This window comes from Apteryx mantelli, chromosome 7 (genome assembly GCF_036417845.1).
Source record: "Apteryx mantelli isolate bAptMan1 chromosome 7, bAptMan1.hap1, whole genome shotgun sequence".
Classification (NCBI taxonomy): domain Eukaryota; kingdom Metazoa; phylum Chordata; class Aves; order Apterygiformes; family Apterygidae; genus Apteryx; species Apteryx mantelli.
In genome coordinates this window covers 21,181,669-21,208,303 of record NC_089984.1, presented here as the reverse complement: position 1 = coordinate 21,208,303, position 26,635 = coordinate 21,181,669, and the positions used below count along the sequence as shown (strand labels likewise).

Sequence of the window (26,635 nt, the reverse complement as noted above, 5' to 3'; positions counted from 1 at the left end):
AAAACAGCTGCAGAATTCTTACCTGATTGGTCAAATGGATACCTAGCACTGTCCTGTCTTCCCAAGAGAGGCCTTGCGGCCTGAGATGCCTGCAGACTAGTCTGATAGAGGGATTCCAGTTCTGAGAGCTCCTGTTCTGTGTCTTGATTCCACTGTGGATGCAGATGTACTGGGATCCTGCTCAAGTCATCTCCAACTGCTCTCTGATCAGAAAGGGATGGACTCCTCCCAGGTACAGGAAGCCATTCAGTATTCTTATTATCCTTCTGAGAACTGTAATACCTAGTAACGTTATTCACCCAACGGTCCACAGGCATAGAAGCAACCATGCTACTAGTAGCTCCATCATCCCCCTGTTTCATTCCTCCATCATGACAGTGCCTTTCCAGGTAGGGTGCAGGGTCTGCTATATTCTGTCCACCTCTTCTATACAGCTCTTCACTGTGAGGACAAAGACTCTTAGAAGCAACAAGCTGGGCACTAAAACCCTCCAAAGAAACTACCCCGTCCCTAATATCCACAGATGAGTGCAATTTTTCAGAAGATTGGTTTCTGTTCTCTTGGCCTTGATGGATTAGCTGTCTGTAACCAGAGGGTGAAGGGTTGATGAAAGATTTTTGTATTAGATTTGGAGACTTCTCATCCTGACACACTGTAGCAATCCAGCCTTTTTCACGAATACCTTTCCTCTGGGAGACTGCATGCATTTTCTGAAACTGCTCTGCCAAGGAGCGAACATGTCCCTTCGTACTAAAAGCCTCAGATTTGCAACCTTCTGCTGTGCCATATTCATCCTGTGAAGGTAATAGAATCTCATGGCTGTTTGCTCTGGAGTACTGATTTGTTTTCTGTAAAGGATCCAGGGAGCACTGCAGTGAAGGGGATGAAGCTGCAGGGGTCATTGCATGATAGCCCCCTAAATGATCAATGCTGGCCCGTACTGGAGAGCTTGAAAGTTTGGAACAAGGGCTGTGCTGGCCATCTTTTTCAGGAGATGCTGCTTGTGGTGGATGTGGACAGGGAAACAGTGTAGGCAAAGACCCAAAGTTTACTGTGTTAGCCTTGGTTTTGTACTGAGGTGCAAGAATAGCTGTTATGTTATGAACCTCTTCTAACTTGCTGCTACTGCAGCATTCCCTATAGTCTTTTGGCCCTGTGGCTGTGGTCTCAACAAATTCCACACTACGGTGGGCATCATTTTCAGTTCTTGCAGACCTCTCTGTCAACCCTTGCCTATAGGGAAAAGAGGGAACTTGGTCATGAAAATCAGCAGAAGCAGACTGGAAGTTTGGAGAGGTCCTGTTGGATGGATTGCTTTCAGAAGGGGGCAAGGAGGAAGACTCTGGATATAATGATGAGTGCAATTCATGGCAGGAAGCAGGTGGGTGGAAGAAAGAACTGGACCCAAATTCCACTTCTTTGTTGGGTTCCAGTGGTACCTCCTGGCTCAGCAGTACTTGGAGCGGGCCAGTCTGTTCACTAAAACACACAGAAGGGTAAATGATTAGCAGTAGGCATTGCTTACGTTATCCCTAGGATGCAGAACTTACACTATGTGACATACACCTCAACACACTTTTCTTCACCTAATTGGATTCTAGAGAATTTTGTATTAATTCAACAGATACATACACGTTAGTCCTTTGTGTCCAAGTCTAATTTTCTACTGTAATTGATCTGTTGAATCCATTTCATATTTTTAAGAGTATTTTATTATAAATATACTCTTTATAAACTTTCAATATTCCTGTAGAGCACCCTAGGCACTTTAACCAGCAGCCTGAGAGTGTGGGTAGAAATAACTATAAGAATAATAGAAATAGCATTTATATAAAATAAAACAATCCTTTCCAGCATTGACATATTAGATATTTTTGTAAACATTCCGGACAAGTTCATAATCTGAACATGAACTGACAACTTTTCCCATAAGGTCCTCTCTCTTCAGGTAACTCTGTGAAGAATGAGTTGAGAAATGGAAGAAACAGGTTGAAATCTCTCTCCTATTATCTTTGTATTCTCAGCTTTGAAATACTTAACCAGCAAGTTAAAGTTAGATAAAGTTCAAGTTAAATACAGAACTATTACTTCCTAATAGTTTATATTTCAAATATATTTCTACAGAATAATTTGTACTCGTCTTATGTACAAATGTAAGACAATTATGTCCTTGGGTCACACTTGTCCTTGACATTTTTCTGCATTTAATTGGCATTTTAATGTGTGGACAGAATAATAAAAAAAAAGTATCAAATCCAAGTGCCTGTGGAAAAATGGAGGAATACAAACAGCTCACAGAGAACTTAAGGAAATCAGTCCAGTTTAAAAGCAACCAAACTGAAAACTTCTTCTGTTACTCAGAGCACTGCTTATTGTTTACTAGAGTAACACATTAAAAAAAAATACAAGTTTGCAGAATCAACACTGTGCTCAAAAACTGAGTACAATTATTTTTAAAGGATAAAAGGACTCTCCTGTAACTATAACCTCATTGCTTTGCTTCCTCCTTGAGAGGCAAAGGACAAAAGTTATAATGAAGATCTAGCTGATACGCATAGCAGAATGACCTTGTCTGTGAGTAATTGCAAACTTTGCACTGTTTACAGTGTTATTTATATCAAAGCAAGAGAACAAAACTCTGGTTACGAATAGATTATCTTTTCATTGGCTGCAACATTAACATTTGTTTCAACAGAACTTTTTGCAAAAGTAATGTTCTTTTCACAGAGCAGCAGTGAACAAGTTCAGCATTAACAAAATTAGTTTAGAAAGTTCCTTTCTTTCATTTTCTTAGAATCTGCCAAACTGCATAATTGGGGCTCTGAATTTCTCCTGTAAAAGAGGATGTAATGGATCCCTGATTGACAAAAACATCAGCCCTCATTACATATAATTCAACTACTGAGGGAAAAGAAAAGAACATTTTGAACTATAGCCTGGCAGGTGTGCAAATTAACTGAATTGCAGTATGTAACTGTATGTGGCATTTTAAAAAAAGGAAAAGAAAAAGGTTTCTCACATGAGATGTCATCTAAGCATCTGGTAGCACAGCATATAAGAAAGGGGAGAGGAAAGAAAAGTAACAAGAAGCAGCCTAGAAACTGGGTAGGGATAGTCTAGTGTTTGGAGGGAATGGCATGGGAAGAAAGGAAGATTAAGATGCATGCTAAAGAGGGTAGGAGCAGAGGATCAGTTAGAGCAGAGAGTTCATTGTGCTATAGTTAAAATCAGTATGGAAGAAAGAATCATGAAGAGATGCTGAAGAGGCTGCTAAAGCCAGGCTACAGGCAGCTGGGAAGCACAGAAAGAGAGGAATGACACAGCATCACTGGATCCAAGAGCTGTACCAGCGCACCACTAGAGAAGTGGACTAGAAAAAGATCAATATATTTGACACCTCTCAGACTACAGAGCACTAATACACATGTTGATTGCTGTCCCCAACATAAAAGCTGCTATAGCAAGACTTTCACTATAGTACTCCTTTACTGATTTAAGTCCTGAAATTACTCCCCATTTTAAAGTCGCACATTTCATCTTAACACACACATCCCCATGTAATCAGGCTATTATCTATTGTATTTTTTCCCTCAGTGCACAAAATGTTGGTGCTGTCAGGAAGTGCCTGCTAGAATTCACTGTCACAGACCACATTTTGAACACATGCACAGTGAACTATGCTACAAAAACTGGAAAGAAGAGGTAGCTGACCCTCCTGTAATGTGATCGAACCTAAGAAAGAAAGAAATGAGGAATGACACCACAGGATTTGGACTATCCAGGGGAATATATAGAGTTCACTATTTCCTTCCAGACTGTACTGCTTATAGAGGCAGCTCAGGTCTGGTCTAGGCGATATACTTGGACTACCTTGTAGACTGGGCCATGGTGCCACCCTGTGGTGGGTGGCAGCTTGGCGGCGGCAGCGGCTGCGATGGCTGTTGGTGCTGCATGCGATCCTGGAGGCTCCGGGCTTTTCGGATACTGATTTGCAGCTTCTTATCGACTAGGGCTCTGCTGTGAGTGCTAGAGCTGGCATCATGCATGGCAAGTCTTAGTTTAGCTAAAATGCAAAAGAAAACATAGCAGAAACAAAAAAAACAGAAAAAAGGAATAAAATTGGAAAAAAAAAAAGAAAAAAGATGCAGCAAGAACGTAAAACATGGACCATGCAAATATTGCCATGAAAGAGTTCACAAAGATGCTACTGTTTCCATTAATGCACATTCAGCTTAGCCATGTGTCCAAACAAGTTAATTGAAACTAAACCAAAATGAAGTTGCAAAAAATTATTTATGTTTCAGCCAAACTTTTTCATCCCCTTTACACAGACTCTTTCCAACCCTACCACAATTCTACTTCATTCTTCATCTATCCTTCTCCTGTATCTGGGACTTCCTTTATGTGTAGAAGTATCCAGCTGGGATCTGAAATCTAGCATGCATCTTGTTGGAATGGAAGCTAATATAGCTTTCACACTAGCAGTACATTGCCCCTTAATCTGCAGCCCGTAAGAGCCAATTTCTAAATGCAAAGGCACAGTAACTACCCACTCTGTCTGCAACTCTTCTATACAGACAGGCAGGAGCGTGGGGTGAGACAGCCAGCCAGTCATAATGGAAAAGACTGAAAATAAAATGAAATCACATAGCACACATTCCCAAAGGTCACCAAATGCACTTAGCACTTCATCGTCCTGATTTCCCCCTCCTCCCCCCAAGATTTAGGTACAGCATAGCTCATTCCTTTTACTCTAGAAGACTCTAGAGTGGGCTACCTTTTTCTTCCTATGCTGCAGCCTCCTTGAGGATGGGTGAGCTTAGTCCCCTTTGTAATTCAGCCTAAAGGCTGGGAAAAACTGTGAATCGAGGGCACAGTGGCAGGAGGAGTTACCTACCGGGTGCTTACTGAAACGCACCTATTAGCATCAAAAAGGACACATCGGCAACCCAGTGCTGTTGCTGTCATAGCACTGAACTAAGCAATGTAAAGGAACGCTAACACAAAAAAGAAAGGGGATGAAGGGAAATGAGACTAAAATCCCCAAAAGGGAACACTTGAAAAAGGCAAAGTTCTGTCTCCCAACACCTTTCTAAAGACCAGCAGGATCCCTATATTACCATCGGACCATTTAAGGTGATTCAATGTTACAGACTTTTTTTCTGTGATATTAGTAAATAGTCAGAAGCGCAATAGCTGAGGCGGTTAGGGTTACTTACATATAGCTTCGTTACAGAGAGCCAAAGCTGCAGCACAATCCCCCTTCTGCTCCTGATTCAGCGACTCTTCAAAGATTGAGTCTGCCTCCTGCATGGACTTCTCAAAGCCATCACTCCTCCCTGCAACAGGCAGCACCCTTCATTTTTTTTTCATTCTTTGTAGAACGCTCGCTTACCCTCATCCCCGTTGGTGAGCACCAAGTTCTTCCACATATCAAGTCACTGATGGTAGGCCTCTCGCAGAGGCTGCATATATCCCAGACCACCTACTGCAACATCTAAACTTCACTAAACAGAAGTGCAAATTGAGCACCCTGACATGCTTAAGTCACACAAGCACTGAAAATTATGTGAAACAGATTTTTTCCCTTCAAACTTTGTTTACTTGAGAGTGTGTACTGGCTTAATATGTTATTTTCAACAACCTAAACTGGTACAAAAGATGGTATGGACATACCACAGACTCAATTCAGACGACTTCTGTCAAGTACAAATTGGCCTGAATTTCTAATTATATCTAAACCAAAATGAATTAGTAAAAGAAATACAGCAGGTCAGGACTTTCCCTGAACTACATTATCACAAGTCCCCTGCCAAAAATCATCTGTCTCCTCTCCAGATATCCAATTACTTCCATACAAAAGGTCTTCAATTTGAAACACCTGAGATGCCCAGGGGACAATACTCAGACTTGAGTGTGAGTGTAAATGGCTGCAAGAGGCTCTTCTACAAACATCTATTAAGTGCATACACTCACTGCTGAAAGAGGCATTACAGAATATGAAAGCCCAACGGTCTTGCAGCTTTAGGAGGAAAAACGCAAGGGGAGCTGAGAAGAAAGGATTAACAGTCTAGAATTCTTTGGGCAACAATTTAGAAAAACAGTGCTGGAGAAAAGGATAAATCATCCTTGGACACAGAAGAGAAAGAAAAACACTGTGTCCTGGCATAAAAACAATTGAGACAAAGAAAATGCCTAACCTTGTGTCACTTATTAGGCATTATGCAAGTCATGCAGTAAAATGTATGAGATCAAACAAGGCAAGGGGAAATAAAACAAAATAAAAAATTCAAGCTTAATTTTTTAAGTTCCCTGTGTTATGGTAGAGAATGTGAATAATTTCTCAGTCAAAAACTACAATTTTTCAGCTTGCATAACATATATTCTATGGCCTGGTCTGCTCCCTAACACCCTCATGCACACATGCAAACACAAACTTTCTTATTCCATGAACCCCAAAGAACTCTTATGAAATGTATTTACTGCAGAGAGAAGTGAAACTTGTTAGAGCAGAGAATCAATCAAAAAGCACCTTCAGTTCCAAAATCAAGACTCCTGAGGCTCATAAGCAAGGCAAGTATAACTAAAGTTAGCTTTCTTTGCATGAATTTAGCAATTTACTTGAAGGAAATGAGTCACAAACGTTCCGGAGTTCTGCGTACAAGCAAGCCTTCCAGGCAGCCAAGCAGTCTGCTAATGTTAAGCTATTATATCTCTGACTGGGGTGGGGAGAGGCTTAGCAGGAACAAATGAAGATCTTCCCAGCTCCCAAGTCAGTGACTAATAAACTCCTCAAACCTTCCACTACAGTCTTCTTGGATTTTAAGCATTATTCTAGTTCATTTTCTTTTATCGAGGAAAAGCTTAGCAATCTTTGCTTCTACCAACTAACTCGATGTGAGGTCAAAGGGGAATGTCTTGGAGAACTACGCTGCTATCTCTGGGGCAGGGGGAGTGGGGAAGACAACACCTTTGTGGTCAAGAGCAGAGGTTAAATTTTCAATTCATTAGTATTTACACTACAAAAATAAACACTACTACTAATGAAAAGGTATCTTTCCACTTTGGTAGATCAGAATTTTTCAACTGGTTACTTGCAGGTCACAGCAGGACCATAAGAGATAACCAAGCAGCTCACTGACAGCCAGCAAAAGTTAGAAAAACATCCCCAGAGCCGCTCGTTCCCGTGGAGATCGCATTTTTCAGCTGCCGTTGATACGGTGCCATTGCAGCTGCTGAGCAGCTGGCACGGCTGTAGGCTCCCAAGCGCTAGCTGCGATCTGGAGTGACCCCGAGCTGGCGCTGCTGCGGGTACCACTCTGAATCTTCCCCCTGCCCTGCAGCACACAGGCCCCTCGGCTCCTGAGGCCCCCCCCTGCGGCAGCAGGTCTGAGCAAGCAGTGGGACCCCAGGAGGCCTGGTAACACAGGAGCGCACAGGCCAGAGCGACTCGGTGGGGTCGCCCCACGCACCTTCATGCATTCGTGAGGGCAGAGTCTGGGCATTCACAGCACTTGCCTTGGCTCTGCTGACCCACCGAGAGCCCCAGCGTCAACTCTCTGCCAGGCCTCAGGCTCCACGCTCAGCTCTGGCAATGTACTTCACCCCACCTCCGCTGCGACTCCCCTGAGCGGCCACCAGCACCTGGGAGACTGAGGACTAAAACAGAGGCGCTACATGTGAATCCTGGCATCAAGGTCCTTCTGCCTCAGCTTCCTTCTTCCAGTTACACCTCCTTTGCTGCTGCTGTTCCCTGCCAGGATTGTGAGAAGCCAGGGAAAAAGACAGATCCTCTTAATGTTTGGCTTTTATTTCTTTTTTTCTATTGTGGTCCCTTAGGAAAGATGTGTAAGCTAAACCCTTGTCCAGACTTCTGACATTAGTCCCAGCAGTGGGAATTATAAGGGCAGGAATGAGCAGAATTGATTAGGCCAGTGATACTGCAAGAAAAAAAACAGAAATAAAACCATGGCCTAATCAGACAAGCTCTGCTGCGGGCACACCTGGAGAGTCTGAAAAGTGCAAACTGCCCTACTGTTTTCAAGAGGTTGGTCGAAGCCTTATGGCAAAATCTAGAGGTCAACATCGGTAACAGTGTGCATCACCACATAAAAATGAAGAGGTGCAAATACAGTAGAAATACCTCTGCAAAAGGCAGCTTTACTTTGCTGTCTCATTTAAGACATAACTTGGTCAAAATATAACATAGTCTCCAGCCCTCAAACACGGTTTTCTGCATACTACAGGACTGAAATTGATGTTTTTCACTAATCAAAGATACAAAATTATACTTTGGGGGGAGGGGGAAGAGAGGGACAAACAGAGACAGACAGACACTTGCAATAGAAAAATGTAAGTTCAAAGGTTCAAAAAACTTCAGCACTACAATCCTGCAAAACATATTCCACTCAAAAAGTTACCCTGATTCTGTAGTTCATCTAGATCCATGAACCTGCTGGGACGGGGATTAAAGCCCATTGCTGCCTCCATTTCCTTTTCTCGTTTCCTGCGTAGTTCTTGCTCCTGTGCTCTCCTTGCCACCTCCTCTTGTAATTCATCTAGTTCACTCTTTAACGGGACAAGCATCCCTCCTCCTTTAAAAAAAAAAAAAAAAAAGTTATATTTGATTGCAAAACATAGCAAAACCTCTTAAAGTTTTTTTTTTTGTATAGTTATTCCAAAACGGTACTTTTTTTTGAATCTCTTTTTATCTTTTCCATAAGCTTATTTTAGGCAGGGAATAAAAAGAAACACAAGACTGGCTAAATTGCACCTGAAGAACATACAAAATTTGTAACTAGCGAAACATGACGAGAGCATACTTATTTTATTCACTGTATGGGGGTTAGGTTTTCTGAGGGGGCAGGACAGCGCTCCAGCGTCATTCAGTCAGTGGCTACAGAAATCCTTATTTTGACACAAAGGAAAAGCTGCACAAATAGCACGTATGAGCAGCAAGGGAAAGCCTTATGCTGACTTAGCAATATTCATGGAATTATGTTTTTAACTCCAATTTGTGGTTTAAAAAAATTTCACTCTATGTATTTCAGACTTGGACTACACAGTTCAAATGCTCTCAAATGGTTTAGTTAGATGTGTAATTTATATCAACCTAGCAAAAATCAACAATGTCATACGGGACTAGGTTAAAAGCATGGCGAGGTTTGTTTTGTTTTAACTCTAAACTGGATCCATATTAGGGAGCTATATTGTTTCACCTGTACTGGTCTCTAACTGACAGCGGTAAATGGATTAAAAGAGTTGTGCATATCCATTAAAAGTAACATTAATTGGAAAGAATACAATTTACATTAGAAAATAGCAGGTTGACAGAGCAAGACCATGGAATTTCAGATTACAAATTCTGCTTTGTTAAATTTTACTTTTAAAACCACCCAGAAGGCAGCTCATATGAATGTAAATACAAATAGCTTTTATAAATAATCAAGACCATCTGTATGCTAACTCAAAAGCTTCAACTATGAGTTTGAGTATCATCTAGGATACAGCCTTGATATCAGTAGATCCAGAATTCCTACTGATAAATGTTGATGCCAGTTTTATCATTAAGCCTCACTGGAACTCTCAGCAGAGAAATGGCACTGTCCACCTCTTACAGCTTGGAGCTATTGTGAACAGCACACAGCGTTTTCCTATATTATAAATACATGGTTAGCTTAAATATACAAGAACTACTCAAAGTGCATCTCAAGGCTGAATTTTTTAAAGCAAATTAATAAGCAATGCCAAACAAAATTGAATTGTTATAGTTAGAAAATCCCAATCTATTATGCTCAAAGAAAGATTTTTTTCCCCTCCTCCAAATCTTTTGTTCATTTACTAGTTGCATCTTGCACACTTTGATACAAATTTTACAATACTGTCCCAGACTCCCCCCTTCTCCCTGCCCCAAGCAATTTGGTCTCCACTTGCCTCCTCTATATTACTGACTCTGGTAGAAATGCGGCAGCATTGCTCGCAGCTCCCCTGCAGCGCAGCCCGTCCCTGGATCCACTGACCCAAGAAACAGAGAATGAAACAGAAGCATCTGAAGAGAGAACCCTACGCTGATGCTGAAACCTTGAGGCTTCTTGTTGTGCTTGTAATTTGTAAACAACACTACGCCAAGTTAGCCAGATCGTTAGCTTTGGTAAGTAAAAGGGATTCCAATTGAATCTCCCTAAGTAGATGAAAAGGGAAGAAAATAATCCCCTATCAGTTTCCCAATTCAGCAAAAAGCAGTCTTCATTCTTGCTTTAACTATGACATATATTCAAAAAAGTATCTCCCCTCCTCCTTCCCTCCCTTTCCCTTCCCCACACAATCTCTAGAATAAAATATTTGCTCAGAAGGATAAACAAACAGAATGCATATCTGCAGAAAAGCTCAGCTTTAGCTCAGACATCTTGTAACCGTTATCCATTCTCATTTATGACAATTTTGAATTTTGTATGCCATTATGAGCTTCTTTTCAGGCTTCATCAATCCTACTAAGTTATTATGAGTTATTTTTGGGAATATATTTTCCACTGATGGCAGAATACTGAATTATGGGAAAGACTGGGAAAGAGCTTTACTTTATCAGTTAAGTCAATGTTCAAAAAAGGTTGCTAGAGCAACATGACCAAAGGAATATTCCAATAAAGTTTTTGCAATCCCTTCTGGTAAACTGAAGTCATATCTTACAAAGCTGTATTATATTCCTTAATGTTTCTTTTCCCTTTCCTATAATTTCACTGTGAAGATAAACATGCAGAAAGTAAAGAAGTCCTCCAACACAATTTATCTTGCAGAACCACTGCTGCTGAAGTGAGGAAATACATTTTACCATTTCCAATGGGGTGCTGGCTGTTTGCCCAGCTCCCAGTTGATGAAGTAGACTCCACTTCCAAGATGCTGCTACTGTGAGACTTCGGGATGTTACGCCAGGCAGGAACCAATCCACCAGCTCGCTTCATATGGACATCCCTCCAAAAAGAGAGTAATTACAGTTCATCATCTTATTAATCTTTTCAGGAGAAGTCAACTCTACATTTCTCAGCATCACAAAAATATTTCTCTGCTTTTAACTATCGCAGCTTCATGGAAAAAAAATTAAAGGCTACCATAGGAAAACCTTGGGAGAAACAGGGAAAGAAAAGGGAAACAGGGAGGAGGAGGAAGAATTTGAACTCCTCCATATGTTAGATTTTCTGTATTTTATTCTCTTTTGACACTAGAATCTCTGCAAGTCCCTAAGTGTAAGAAACACCTTCCTTCTCTTCAACACAAAGTGTAATCTTCAGTCACACATCTGACATAAAAGAGAAGATAAAAATTTCAAAGTCTCCCAACACCTAGCTTTTCTTGTTCATTTGCTACACACCTTAATCACAGAAAAGTCTGAGAAGAAGTCATAAAGAAAAGGAGCCTGGTAAGCACGCTCCCCTTCAGAACAGTGTTTGCAGGTATGCCACTCTTTTCTATTTACCACACGTATCATTTGCTCAAATCCTCCCAGTTGACAACTGTGGAACTCGATGGAAAGTCCCTACTAAACGGAGCACTTTGATTTCCTTGGGAGAAGGTGAGAAGTAGTGAATATTAAAGACATACTCTGATAGCTGTTCTCAACAGATTCTTGGACCTTAAAATTCACTGCTCCAGCCTTAAAAAATCTTAGATTAAGATAGTCACAGTTGCCAGAGCCAAGGTGAAACACACATTGTGCCACCTATTTATTTTTGCATACTAAATATTGCAAACGTCTTGCAAGTCTTCTGTGAAGCTCCAACTGAAAAGGTCAAAGATTTCCCTACAAGACTACCCATTTCTGATTTTGTACAAGGATTGTACTATCAAAGATTTAATTGAAAAAAAAGATCAATCAGCTGTTCAGATGAGAAGCGAAGTTTGATATTTTAGTTGAGTTTTTAAATCATAGTCTAAAGTACAAGTCTGTTTTAGATGTATCATTTTAGCTAACATTTCTCATTCAATAGAATTCCATTTCTTTTCCTTCTCACTGTCAAGGTAGCAATAAGAAAAGGAATCAAAGTTGCTCAGATTCCTATTACCATTCTATTTCTCCCCTGCACAAAAAATCCTGCATCACAACCTAGGATCATTGGGTTTTTTTGTTTTTGTTTTAACATTCAACAGCATTATATAGCAACAACAAAGAAACAAAATTTTCACAAATGAAATTTGCTAAAATCTACCTGTGGGTGCTTGAGGTTTCAGACAAGGGCATGTCCAGACTAACTGGGCTGTTGCTGTTGCGTTCACTGCTCTCATAGCCAGACTCCATCCTCTGTATTAGATGAGGATGCTGATCCACTGTACGCTGTGTGCCCCGGCCAAGCACACCACGCTTATATCTGACATTTGACTGGCTTGATTTTGTTTCTTGAATAGCATGTTCCTTCACCTCATTCTCCATAAACTCTTTACCTGTCAAGATAAAAGAACATAGCTCGGCAGAAGATTCAAACTTCATTCCAGTAAATTATCTGCTCATATTTTAGCTTCTCAACTATGCTTAAACCAGAAATGCTGCCTTTTGCTAATTTCACCTGAACTGAGAAGAAGCAGGAAAAAAAATGCTTTGACAGCATTCCTGATAATATTAAGCAATAACTTATTCAACAAATTTATTTCTGAATCCCCCTGTTTAGTTTAACTTACCATAATCAATTTGGTTTTTATTTTTTATGCAGAAGAGTGAGAATCAAATCTGGAGAGGAAAAGAAATCCTTTCCTCCCCATAACAATTTGTATTTGTGCAAAATCATTTTATAGTATACCCAACTGTGCCATTAGTCTTTTGGGTTTATATTTGTTATTGTACTCTGTCATACCTACTTCAGACACTGCACTTTTTACATTGTTTATTTTGCCATTTACAATTTGATGAGGCTCACACAATATTAGCTCATATAAGACAGGAAAGGTGGTTTTTGGTTTTTTTCCCCCCACCCCTGCTGATTTTAATGTGTTCCTACTTGTCTCTTTCTGCTTTACTCCCCTTGCTTTCTTTCCTAGAGCTGTATTCTCTCCTCCGTTCATCCTCCCTATTTCTTTATACTTCCCGTTTCTTTTCAACCTTTAGCTCCTTCCAGTCAGTCGTCATCTGTTCCCCCCTCTCACCAGGCTCCCAAATTTCTGCAGCTACATCCCCATTAACCACAAACCTAATGAAAGTAACACAAACCTCTTCCTTCTCATCCAAACCCTGTCAAAGCACCAAAGGAAAGGAGCGTAGCAGCTCCAATAGCATAAGAGCATATATGACATGAATTGGTAGACATCTGCTCTCCATACCCTTTACAGTTTCAGGAGTAAACCTCCTATTAACAGGGAGCAAAATACCACGATACATTTTGCAAATCGGAGAAAGAGGAGCAGGGGGCTATGGAAGGGGAGACAAAAGATGCCCAAAGCTGGTTCACAAAGGATTACACTACCTTCAAAAACTGCAAAACTGAGGACAAAGTCTCTAGATACAAGTTGAATAGCTGCTGCAGTGCAAAATGGTCCCAGATAAATTAACATTGGCTGCCAGGCTCTTATCCTCATGAGACGCACTCAGCATCGATACATGAGGTACTCGTCTCCCCACAGTCTGAGATGTCATGCAACAAATACTACGATGAGCCAGGTGAACTTAGGATCAACCAAAAGACCATTCCAAGTGATGAACTTCTAGATACTTAGCAGTCTAGCCCAGGGTCCACATGAGCATTGCAGACAGTAATGTTTCTCCTACTATTTCCTTAAGTATGGAATTTAACAAAAGGGAAAACAAACAGAAATATACCTGCAACATGAATACCCACACAGAAACTACCCCTCAAGGACATGGCTCACTACTGACCTAAATGCCATATTCAAAACATCACTTTCCTATTTTACTTAAACAAAACCAGATAGTGGGAAAGTTATAAATTCCACACATTAAAATACTCTGAAATAAATCTTTCTTCTCAACCTCTTACCTGCATCTTCAGAGAAGGGGCTAAGCTGGGTGTAGCCACAATGTTTCCTCTTGTCCTTACTGAAGATGCTGTCTATGTTCAGAGACTCTCTTTTGGGTCTCCAGGTTGGCCGGTACCTGCTAGATGAACTAGATTTAGATTCACTGCTGGTACTCTCCATTTCCCAGTCTCGAGAATGTGCAGTCAGGCTTTTTGAGGGTCGTGTTTCTGCCTGATCTGTACCACTCCCTCCACGAGGAGAATTCTGGTTGGTTTGAGAAATCTGCTGTGGTCTGCTGTGGATCATGTTGCTGACTGTCTCTTTAAATTCCCTCAGTCTGCTGGTGCTGCTGGATGGTTTGGGGGCAGTTCTGGGGGCTTGTTTCTCCTTCAAGGTTTCTCCTACAGTTTATAAAAGAGACAGCAAAGCAACAAAAATAATTTCAGATTAAACTAGCAGCCCTGTTCACAGCATCTTTCTGCAGACTTAGAGAAGTAATACAAGCAAAAGTAAAGACAGACTGAAATGCAGACACAGAAACATGAAATAAGGAGAGAAATGCACATAAACACTGAGGATCTGAAAAACAAGCAGAAAAAGATATTGATATTTGAAATTAAAAAAAAAAAACAAAAAACACTTGCCTTCACTATGGTATCCCGATGACTGTGCCTCATCCCCTTTCCGTCGAGACCGGCTAGAACTCCTTTTGCGGTCTGCCAGAGAGCCCTTTTTGGAAATATGCCTCTGATTACACTCACTGTCAGTCAGGTGTCCTGAAAGGATAGAAGAACCCAGTTTAGATGACAAGAGCCCTTGGACTGAGTGTTCTGTGTGCTAAGAATAGTAGGGCTCTCCTGCTTCTCAGGAACTGCAGACGCTCCAATGCTAACTGTCAGTTTTTGGTAAACGAAGCTTTTGTTTTAAATAATGTGTATCCAGAAGTTTTTGGTTTTGTTTTCAGTTTTTTGTTTAAGTCATAAAAGAGCAATAAGACCTCTCCAAGGACTCTGATTAATGAGAGCACTCATCCACAGGGAGAAAAAGAAGTGGACTGTGCTTTGTCTTCTAGCACTCTAAGGACAGCATTTTCTTGCTGTCTGAATGCTCTTACAGCTCTAACCACCATGGATACAAACCTTACAAGCCCAGTTTGCTTGACACTATTCCGTTCAGTGAGGGCTCAGACACACAAACAAGTTACCATGTAATAATACATTACTGCACATCATCAGTTGCTCTGCCCTATCCATCTGCACCCGCTTCACCCGTAGCAAATACTAAGTAACTCAAGTTAGTTTGGTCTACAATGAAGGAGCCTCAGTTGGCTCTCAAGGGCTAAGCCAGCTAATTCAAATCTGCCACAAGCTAAGAGCATACACACAAACCATCAGCATGGATCTGCTGACACACAACCATGTTCCCTTACTATAGCTCATGTGCCCGAGTCCTAGCATTTTCTCTTGCATGCAATTTATTCCCTTTTACCTCACATCAAATGATAATTGATAAAGAGTATTTAGACAAGTATGACAAATTTTCTGTATTACCATTTCTTTTCTTAATTTTATGGTTCTCACACATTCACTGTCCTAAACTTGCAAGCACAAACACACTCGTGACTTTACTCACTTGAGCAGTCTGAAGCAGAGATGCAGGATAAGAAGGGAATTTATGAATAAGCTACAAAGACTTTTCTCTATCATTTATGCTACCAACTTTCACCTTGCATAGGATGATAACAAGTGAAAATCTCTACTACCAGTAGCTGATTAACAGCCCCCAGAGTACATAGTTGGTTGTTCTGGGCCTGCCCCTTTCTCTAGGAAGGTTATACCATAAAAATAACAGAAAACCCAACAATATTTAAAGCAGATTTTACAAATAAAATCATAACTTTGAGGCATATTAAAAAGTAAAAGAATAATTCACTTCAACTACAGTTGCTACAAAGATATAACAATACACGAGTGCAAAGGAATCCAATAAACAAGAACTAAGCAACACAAGACTTGCGTTTCTATTCATTTGAGAAATGGAAGTGATTTTGTAGTTCAAACTCTTTAGGAACAAACAGACTATATGAAAGTAGAGAAACTAAGGAAGTAACACGAGAAATGTTGGCAGTAAAGATACAGAGATGTACAGCATTTAGATGATTGGGCATGAGTCAGTCAGTGCTCCGGGAGAAACGCTTTCTTCCACAACATAGACTGTCACGTATCTTTTACAGACTGAAAGAACACTGATATCTTGTACCTTGTAGAGGCTCCCATCATCAGAATAGGAGCTTATGTTTCACTTAAGAGTGTAAAACTTCTCTAGTTAAACTTTTTCCCCCCAAAGTTCTTTCATCCTGAAAGGAGTACTTGGTTAGCATCTTTCAAGTACTCTAACAGAAGCTGTTTAGAGATATTTACTTCTGCTGGAGCTAAGGCACTCTACATACACTAGTTAAAAAGCCCAACTTGCGGAATGAAGGCTCCTAGCTTTGTTAGTATTTTCTCCTCCTTCCATAAACTGCAAATTTTGTCATATTGTTGCTGAACATCTAATAGCCATGGAGGAGATGCCAAGAACCAAAGTCTGCAGAACACAGGCTATGTTGTCTTTACCTGGACTCCTCTAGAACAAAGTCTAATCCCAGGTAATGCATGAATAGAGAAATTAAATCCCCAGAAATATTAGCTAACAGTTTTCAATCATTTTGTTGGATTGACTGAAATAACAAGCCAGGATCTCTCTCTGAGTGCCTGACCACACACATACAATGCATCCCTTGCTGAATGCACTACTAAGTACCTCACACTCCAGGGATTAGATGGCTTCATAAGCAAACAGTAATATTCAAAAGAAAGGTTTGCTTTTGTGGGGCTTTTTTTTGTGGGAGTGGATAGGGTGGGAGAACACGTTAGAGAAGGGAATGAAATCAAACAGATTAAGACAAAAGTCCCCTGCCCCTCCCTCTGAGATCTCAGGTGTAAGAGTAGGGCAGCCAGAATACGCACGTTTTTCTCAGCAGCAGAGGTTGGTAGGAGCAAGAGAGGGCTTATGAAGCCACTCTTAATGCCCCCATCCTGAAGTACCCAGGCGCCTGAGGTCATACAACCCAACGGTGTTCCTTCCCAGGAGGATGATGTGATGGGATAGGGTCCATACAATTCTGGGCTGGAGGAGTGGGGTAAATGGCCATTAAATGAAGAATCCTGATCTTGCCCAGAATGATTCAATAGCAGCAACAGTTGACAGTGGTCAATGTGGATGGCTTTTTTTTTTTTTTTTTTTTTTTTTTTTTTTTTTTTACAGCCCCACAGATCAGCATTTGATGGCTGAGCAGTTGTATGAGTTGGCAGACTGACTTTTTTGGAAAGGTGAAAAAAGGGCAGGTGAAAGAAGGGGGAAATGCCCAGACAGGTGGCTAGCTAATGGGGACAGACCAACTACAGCCAAGGCTGAATCAGGGAAGATGAGGTTGACTGAAATTAGGTGGTGAAAGATGGGCTAGAGCTGAAGGGAATAACATAGGATAGAATCAGTAGGAGGAGAAAGAAAAAGAAAACGAGAAAGTCACTAAAAACATAATGGAACAAAAAGTTACATGCTGAATTTAACCTGCATACATGCTGGCAACCATCCCCCTACCCTCTTTTCTGCTGTCTTCTGCATGGCAAGTTTTGCGGAGAGGGACCTAATCCAATGTTTGTACCACTTTCTCAGGCTATATAAATAATATTCCATCAGCACTTTCAATTTTTTCTTCTCAGTGCTCTTAAGATCAACATAAATTCTGTTTCTTTATCACACTCAAATTCTGCTCCAACTTTCTCTTCTTACTCACACTCTACCCAAAACTATGACTAGAAGCTACAGGGCTAAATATTTGATAAAACATTAAAATTATCTTCAGGCTATCTAAAGCCATGGATTATCAGTTACTTGGACCTCTGATGAAGAAAAGAGTGCTGAAGAAAACCTATTTGAAACTTTTTTTTCCAGGTTTCAATATGAAAAATATTTGTACTATAGATTGTTTCCAATGAACCAGAGATACACGTACTGTTGCAAGACAAGAGAGCAAATATCTTCCAAGCAGAAGGACAACAACCTGGTGCAATAGCTGGAGACACTGTTTCAACAAACAGTTGTTGATTCAATGGTTATGTCCTCTAAGTCTTTTTAAGGATCAACTAAGTAAATTTTTGGCTAGATTTAGCAAGTCACATTTCTGATGCTTGAAAAGTTTTGATCTTAACTGGTGTACTTTTTCAAAAGTGATGTTGTAAGATAGCACTGAATATATAAACAGGCTGACTGGGGTCACTGGACATGAATAATAGAGCAGATTTAAACCTTCAGATTTCCAGTTAACCTCTTTTCAACTACAAAGTCTTCGGGTAGACTGTTCAGCTGCCTGAAGGAACATAAATAGATAAATTCTCTTCCCATTACAGAGTCTCATTTAACTCGTCTCCACAGCACAGGCAGGAAATCATCTTATGCTCCTTGCTAGTGCAGTAAATACTACTAGCACCCACTTACATACGGAGTCCTTAGGGCCCAGGTAAGGGAGATGCAGGTGATGAGAGCACCTTTGCCAGACAGCCACAATTCCTGAAATGAAGTAACTGCCCATAGATGAGTAAGCAGTGCACACAACACATACCGACAGCAAACTACAATGGCACCATACGACAGATTCCAAGTTACAGAATTTTAGGTGCCAGAATTTCAAAGAGAAGGTGGGAGTGTGGCTAACAATAGTGAGAGATATATTAAGGACCCAAGGAAATGTGTCTATTTATATTTTTGCCTGGCTAGATACAAGTCTACAAAAGCCCACAAGACATTTAAAATTACACCCATCTTTGCGAATACAGTGGTTCATTACAAATCAAACCAAAAACATTTGGGATACTAAAAACTGTTTAATATTCTGTTCTGGGTTGTATATAAAGAGATTTTTCACTGAGCTCCTCTGTAATCATATTTATGACAATGATTACATCAATATAATGGTATATGCTACCTGTGTCCCTGCTGCTCTGTGAAGCTGCATCATTCTCCACATTGTAGATGACCGTCCCCTGCGAGTCAGAAGAGAAGTGACTGACCACAGACTCATGGTGCGCCTGTTTATAAGGATAGCTGTCTGTAGAGGAATCTGTCCTGGTATCACTCGAGATGGAAGCCTCTCTCCCTAATGAAGGAAGTAATGTCAAATTTCAGTCTCTCTTTGGGCTAAAAGTCAGGAGAGACTTAAAAAGAAAACAGGAATGGAATACAGGAAACTAAACAGAAGTTTAACAGAAAAACAGAGTATAAAACCCACACAAACTCAGATTCAAAAAGGCTAGAGCTTAGGGGAAAGGTCCTTTAGTTTGAGATGGTTAAAAAAACAACATATCTTCTGTAAACCTTTGGTTTTTTCTTTCTGCTGACTCCAGATTTATGAAATTTATCAAACTCCTTTATTATGCAAAATTAAACCATGTTCATCGGACTGTCAAAGTACACTTTAGTACCATACTGAAGTTATTTTTTATTTAATTCCAAGTCTGTCAAATGTAATTAAAATATGAAATTCCCTGCCCCACAGATCAATCAAGGCTAAGAAATTAGTCAAGTTCAAAATATAAGGATAACAAGAGCATCCTAAGTTATAACAGTTAATAACACATTTTAACTATCATGAATCAAAAGCCTATCTAATAAGACTTTACACTGAAATTTGAATCAGTCTAAGGCAAAGTAACATGTTCCTTCTTCAAGGCGCCAGTGCTGGTCCACTACACTAGTGGGATACTGGAACAGATCAGCCATCATGATTCAATCCCAGTACAGCTCTTCCTAAACTCATTAAAATAGGAGAAAGATACAACCTCCTCCCCCTCCCTTTCAGTCCCTACAAATAACAATCTGAACAGTTTAAAAATGGATTTTTATGTACATGATACATACACTCCCGAGGCTATTCAGTTCATACGTATGTCTCAGTGAAGAAAAAAAAAGAAAAGAAATTAAAGAAAAAAATATTGTTCTTTTTTATTTTGAAAACATTCAGCTTGATGGTGCTTCACATTTTTGGTGGGAGCAAGTCTAGTAGTTGATGTCCTATTTAAGGAAACATAATGGCTCCTTCCTAGTTAAAAGGCTTACTGGTCCAGTGAAATACAGAATACAGCTGTTATAGGAGATGACAGTCAGAGGAAGAAATGTGAATGCAGGCAACAGGAATTAGCAATGAAACTGCCCAAGTAACAGAAAACAATTTGTAAACTGAACTCTCTAGTCAACAGAACGTCAACAATATTAAGAGGAGTTGTTTGCACTTTGCTTCACAGCATTTTGTACCAGCAGCTTTGACAAGCTTTCCTCTATAATTTGTGGTATCAGATCTTGGTGTGATGAGATTCATTTATTAGATCTCCTTCATATAAGTTTAGGAACAATATTGTGATTATCAACTTAAAAATAAGCAAGTTTTATTCATTTCTGAATTATGCACTGTGGATATCTGATAACACTAAGGAGACCAGAAGAAGCTGTAGCTGCACTTAGTGAGAGCCAAAAAGGCCATTTTTATTAAAGAGGTATATTATGGTCAAAAGTTCTTTGAAGCACTTTCTTCCAATATTGTATTAGGCTGCCTGTATTCAGCTTTCACCCATTCTTCTTCACTCATATGCTGATGTCAGCTGGATATCAACAAGGCTTGAAAATCATTTATATTTCATAGAAAAATGTGTATAGTTTAGTTTTCTCCTGGCACTTCAACCTACAGCATCTTACAAATTCTCTCATCAGCTTTGTATCAATGTTGAACACTGCAGACAATATGAGTAAGCCTTGAGGGACTCACCAAGTCTACTTTTGAGATGAAAGAGCAAGTTACTCATTACAGCCTTCTGAGTTTCATCTGAAAGGAAGCACCTTTTTTATATTTTAATATTTTTTATATATATATATTCATCATCAAAGATTCCTGAAGTCATTTCATGACACAAATAATATTAGATACTGCAGTGACATTGAGCAGAAGGGTTATCTATGTATTTCCTGCAGACCAACCAGCAGAATAGCAAGGCCAGCTTACAGCATATATTGACCAAAAGATTGTAGAGGTACTCACTACTGACAGATAACACAGAAGGCCCTCCTCTCCCCACTCCAGACTTTGGAGTTTTCTTCTGAACAGGAAAATAAGTAGATAAATTGCAAAGCAACTTTATCAAATGACAAGCGAAGGTCTTCTTACTACTATTTCTGTTTGCATTTATTTTAAGACGGGTTGCAGACTTCTTTCATTATTAGTAAATTGTCAACACATAACTAAGGAGACAGCAGATGTTCTCTACAGATTCATTGACCAGGAAACAGAAGGACAGGACAGTTAGCTGTGGCCAGGAAAACCATAAAATACTCTTGGAATTACAGTTGTATAAATAGGCTAAATTCCTGGAAGAAAGGTGTTGTATTTATGGTTTTAGTCTCGCCTTGTTTTTCTTGGCAACCTATAAACCCATCTTTTATACAGGATATTTTCTGCAAACATCCAAAAATAGAAACAATCTTCTCTTGCAAAGCCATTACAATATAAACTCACACCCAGTTTCTATTCTTCAACCTATTTGGATTGCACTTATATCTTTTTCTCAGAATGTATCTAGTCCTCTTTAAATGACACCTCAACCTCAGATGGTGTGACCAGTGTCCAAAATTTTCCAGAACTTCAATAAATCAACACTCTTCAGATCACTACTGGTATCTTAGGCAGAACAATTTCTAACCTCTGAAGTACCTAATTCGGACATACCCTTGTAGTTCAATGGATTGTCTAAAATGCACAGAATTCAGGAAGTATTAATATTTTGAAGGCCTCTTAGATGTCAAGAGCTACACATCTACAGCCATACATGTTTTTTGACGCAAAAGAGACCATGAAGAGTTAACAGGCAAACATGATCTAATGGTATAAGCCCTTGCCAATCCCTTTCCCATCAGTCTCTGGCAAACGAGTTCTTATCTGTTCTGTTACTTTACCTGAGTGAAAGACAAGCAAAAGCCTAAAGATAACCTGGAATGGTTTTCTCTCAGGTTTTTAAAACCATTATTTCTCCCCCTTCCCCCAACACATCCTTTGACCATCCTAGCAAAGGACTCATTTATGATGTGGCCTTCATGTTTCCTTTCCCTAACTTCCCTCCTGAATTTAAATCTACAACTTCCTTTAATTTTCATATGTTCGTGCATCTCTGCTCATGTTCCCTTCCTGTTAAAACTGCTGATGGATTTATGAACTTAGTCCCTGGAGTCATCAGTTATTGTCCCTCTCTCTGTCTACTCCACAACAAGTCCCTCACTTCTTTTTCCAAACTTTTCTGGAAAAAAAGTTTACTATCCAAACAATCAGCAGAGCCTTGGATTGAAAGAGAGAAGTTCAAAGGTGAAATACTGAAATTCCTGTCCAAAATTCTAGATCAGTTTTGACAAGTGACAAAGACCCCTGCTAACAAAAACACACTCAAAACCAAAGAAAACTTTTCACACACAGCATTACACTATAAAAGTATAGGGCATATAGGTCAGACTGCTTACCCGAGTCTTCACTATCGTAGCAGATCCTGCCATATTGCTGAAAATCCACTTGAGGGGGCAAGTCCTGTGTTGACACTGGAGTTCCTCTTGGATCTGCATACAGCAGCAGCAAAGGCTGATAGTGACCCTTAATGCACTTTGTCACAACGTCTTTCCATTTTGGACCAATCTGAATTAACAACAACAAAAACATGCACAAGAAAAACAAGATTTTCTGTCATCACTTTTTATAATGAGGTCTTCTTTTTCTCCTACTTCTTCTACAGAGATTGATTTTTCACTGACATTCTTTCTTAATTCCTTCCAAATCCAGCACTGAACAGGACTCATCAAGAAAACTGATTGTTGGTCACATGTTGGAAAACACTTCAAGATGGATATAAATTCTAAAATGTAACTGAAAGTACAACTGTCTCTTAAGATGGCATTTTCATGTCTGAGACATTTTATTTAAGAAAAAGGATATCATTTGTGATACCAACTGGTCAAGAACACAATCTTAGAACACATTGGAACCAGATCAACTAAAAATCAATATATTCACCATCTTACAATTAAATGAATTACAATTTCTGCTAAAAATAGAACTACAGTAATACTTCTCTCCTTTCAGAGACCTTTTTTTTCCATACAAAGCTTTTCATCTTCTGAAATGTTTTAACTTTTCATCAGTCAAAAAAAGGATTTAGTAACAAAACTTCTTAATCAATCAACCTATGAGCATAGAAAAAATTAACAATAAAAAGCATCTTATCAGATTTCCATATCAGGGCAAACTCAAGACAAATCTTAACCACTTTCGTGTGTGACCATTTCTGCTGTTACAGAACCACTGCAATCGTATTTTCCATTTTGATAGATTAGGCAATAATTCATGTAGCCATATATTTATCTGAAAAATCTCTGCCACATATTAAGACAGGTTTCATCTAAAAAAAAGAACATCTATTCCAACAAATTTGTTCCACACATGGATATTCTACTAAAGCACTGCAGTACCTAACCTTGGCAAGGTTTTGCTGCAGAGAGATGTGTCTGTGAACAAATGGAAGGATTAGACTTTTCCCTTTGAGACCCTGCTTGGCAGGACTACAGGAGAAAATTCTCCTTTTTCATGTTTGTGCCTCTGTTACAAGAGGGAATAAAGGGAGAGAGGGGTGAAATAAAGCCAAACAAACTAATGGGATATAATAGTGATGTGCGAAGATCCCAGCACTGATGTCTAGTGTCAAGGACCTCATCCTTGGTGGGAAAAAAAGGCACTAACAGCAGAAAGGGAGAACATGTTATAGGGAACAATCACTACAGAAGACTGGCATCTAGGTATTTCAACAAAGAACCTGAAAAGCAGGCACTAAATAGCAATACTGCTTGCCAGCAAGGGAAAGAGAGGTATATTAGCCAGGTGCATAAAGCAGGGTTTCAAACAACAGCATAAAGTCAAGCCTGGCAGCTAATAGAAGAGAACTAAGGAGAGGGCTTCTGAGATTTCTGGTATACTTTTTCCAGAATGCTTTACTTTCCTCAGAAAAAAGAACAGAGTTATGGATGTTGAGTGGGCAAATACACATCATTTCTGGAAGTTTGTAGAAAACAGTATGGATCCACACAAGTAGTTAACAAGTTCCTAACAGATTATTTTTCTAAACGTTATTTTCTCACCTCTTTGACATGAGCATCATCAAAGTACATCCACTTGCGGATTTTAGTTTGGAAGAAGAAGGTAGAATAATGTTTTCCATAGTAACAGATCATTCCCACCAAATACAGCTCTGAGTGCTTTGCTCTGTCATCAGTTACTCTGAAAAAGAGCTTCAAGATGAGAGATAAGAAAAATGAAAAAGAAATTAATAAGATGCCCAACATTTTACATACTGTTTTATTTTTGAAGACCTCAGAATACTGTAAAGATCATCAGGTGTTTTTACTTCAAGAGATGGAGAGCGCAAGGCAATAAATACTTAACTAACCAATGTTAAGGCAAAAACAGTGACATAGACCAGGAACAGTTTCCTGCTAACTCACCAGACACCCAAGAACAGAGTCAGTCTTGGAGACTGTGGCCATCCTTTAAGGAAGGCATTTACAACAATGACATAATCCATTTTTAGAATCTGAAGCATGGTTATACTCTGAAAATTTTAGAAGCAGCACTTTGTGCTGCAAGAAGTTCCCTGCCTATTCCCTGTGTTATGCTTGCCGATTATATCAAATACGGTTTAAAACTATTCTTCATTCCTCTCTGCTCTACAGAAACAATGCAGTTGATACAGCAAACAGAGCTGACATTTATTCTGACTTTAACAAAAAGAAATTTAAGACAACAGCCACATAAAAAATGAACTGAAGACATAAATAAGTCCACAGAATTTGACACACAGAAATTATCTTCTTTTTAATTGACCATGTTTTATTTAAAAATACACTGGACTCATATTTTAGTGCATTACCACTTTACTATATAAGGACCATACTCTGTTTTGTAGCCATGTTTCTATTAGCTTGCACTGATTTCATTTCACTATGCACTAGTGCACAGAGTTTGGGGGGGGGGGGTGTTGAATGTAATACCTCAGTGTTACAATAATAAAACAGTTACAATGTGGTATACCAAAAATTTAGCTCTCAAAATTCAGCTAATGTAGAATGAGTGAATCCTCTGGGAGACAGACCTCTGGAACCCAAATACTACTTAATTTAACCTATCATTCAATTGTACGATGCCAGCCACCATCTCTCAGAGACTGACTGCTCAGTTATTTATAACTCCTAAGTATTATGACCGTATCTTCAAATGAAGGGAGGATTTAAACAAGTCAAAAACCAAACCAGGGGAAAGGGGGGGGAGGGGGAAGAGGGAAAGAAAAAAAACTCACATCTCCCAGTTTAAGGCAAGTGCCCAGGCTGTGAATAACATCCTCAGCAAGATCAGAGTGGTCTGAGTCCCAAACCAAGCCAATGGTGATAATCTGTGGGGAGTTCATCAGCACACGACGAATACGGATCTTTTCCCCACAGTTACTCTGAAGATTTAAATAAAACAAAACAATGAATATATATTTTTTCTGTTTATTGTAATGTTAGTTCAAGGTCTGTCCATATTTCCAAAGTACTGTTTCCAAAGAGAAGGTGACATAATGCAGCAGATACAATATGCTCAGTGTCAGGAGAGCAGCCTTACGCCACAGACAAGGAGCAATAACAAGGGTGCCTGGCATTCATGAGCTTTGAAGTGAACACTGTGGTTTCTTCCTCATGCTACTGATGGGGATTAAAAGATATAGCATCAAAAGAGGCTTATAAACAAACATACATGAAAGATCCCAAAGACATTCTTAGAAATTAGAGGAAAAGCTCACTTTCTTTTGATCAGAATCTGTGATTAAAAATGATGTTTACAGAGATTGATGCTTTAAATGGTTGTGTCAGAAAATACTTCAAGGTGCTGCATGCTCTTAAAGCTGGGTGGCTGCTCTACAAGGTAACTCGAGTATCTCATTTAGACAGAATAGCTTTTAGAGATAGGAGCTCGGTTATGTCGGTATTCAAACAGATCTGACAAGCAGCTGCTAAAAGATCAGGAGAATGAGAATTGCTTCCCTACCCCATATCAGTTCCTCAATTCCCATTTCCTTTCCACCCCACTTAAAAAAAAAATTTTTTTTTTTTTTTAATAAGCACCGGTGCTTACTGACTGGCCAGTTTCCCTCACTCTCTAGGCAGAGTACTTTTCAGAGATAAGCTTGCTTGTGAGGCTAAGCGACTTTCGGTGGTCCTTCCGACTCGTTACATGTTGGGATTATGGGCCTCTAAAGCGTCATGAAAAAAGTTCACCAAGTTAAGAAATTATCACTGTAATTTTAGCCAGCAATTCATTATTTTCTTTTTTTAGGACAACTATGACCAAGCCCCTGTAGAGCACTCACTCATCCCCTGTGGCAGGTCACACATGCACCTCTGCAAAAAGATTCTCAGTACGAAACTGTTTTTTTCTAGAATAGCTTCTCATCTCTACAGAGGTTAGTTTCACAACTGGATCTAATCATTCCCGACACTGCAACCTGGGAAGAGATCATAAAGGACT

At 39.6% G+C, this 26,635-nt stretch overlaps 1 protein-coding gene across 6 annotated transcripts in view; it reads right to left on the bottom strand.

Annotated features, from left to right (window-relative positions):
- Positions 1 to 26,635, bottom strand: part of USP54 (ubiquitin specific peptidase 54) — a 103,356-nt gene that overhangs the window by 6,829 nt on the left and 69,892 nt on the right. For 2 of the 6 annotated variants that reach the window (XM_067299927.1, XM_013960261.2), the window contains 12 exons: positions 25,428 to 25,574; positions 24,214 to 24,363; positions 22,552 to 22,720; positions 18,983 to 19,153; positions 14,601 to 14,732; positions 13,977 to 14,357; positions 12,201 to 12,432; positions 10,829 to 10,968; positions 8,421 to 8,594; positions 5,220 to 5,339; positions 3,871 to 4,063; positions 23 to 1,479 (listed from right to left, as the gene is read on the bottom strand). In XM_067299927.1, coding sequence (XP_067156028.1) covers positions 23 to 1,479; positions 3,871 to 4,063; positions 5,220 to 5,339; positions 8,421 to 8,594; positions 10,829 to 10,968; positions 12,201 to 12,432; positions 13,977 to 14,357; positions 14,601 to 14,732; positions 18,983 to 19,153; positions 22,552 to 22,720; positions 24,214 to 24,363; positions 25,428 to 25,574 — 3,466 coding nt within the window. The remainder of the gene's footprint in view (positions 1 to 22; positions 1,480 to 3,870; positions 4,064 to 5,219; positions 5,340 to 8,420; positions 8,595 to 10,828; positions 10,969 to 12,200; positions 12,433 to 13,976; positions 14,358 to 14,600; positions 14,733 to 18,982; positions 19,154 to 22,551; positions 22,721 to 24,213; positions 24,364 to 25,427; positions 25,575 to 26,635) is intronic. The other 4 variants (XM_013960262.2, XM_067299929.1, XM_067299928.1 and 1 more) reach the window with 4 other exon arrangements.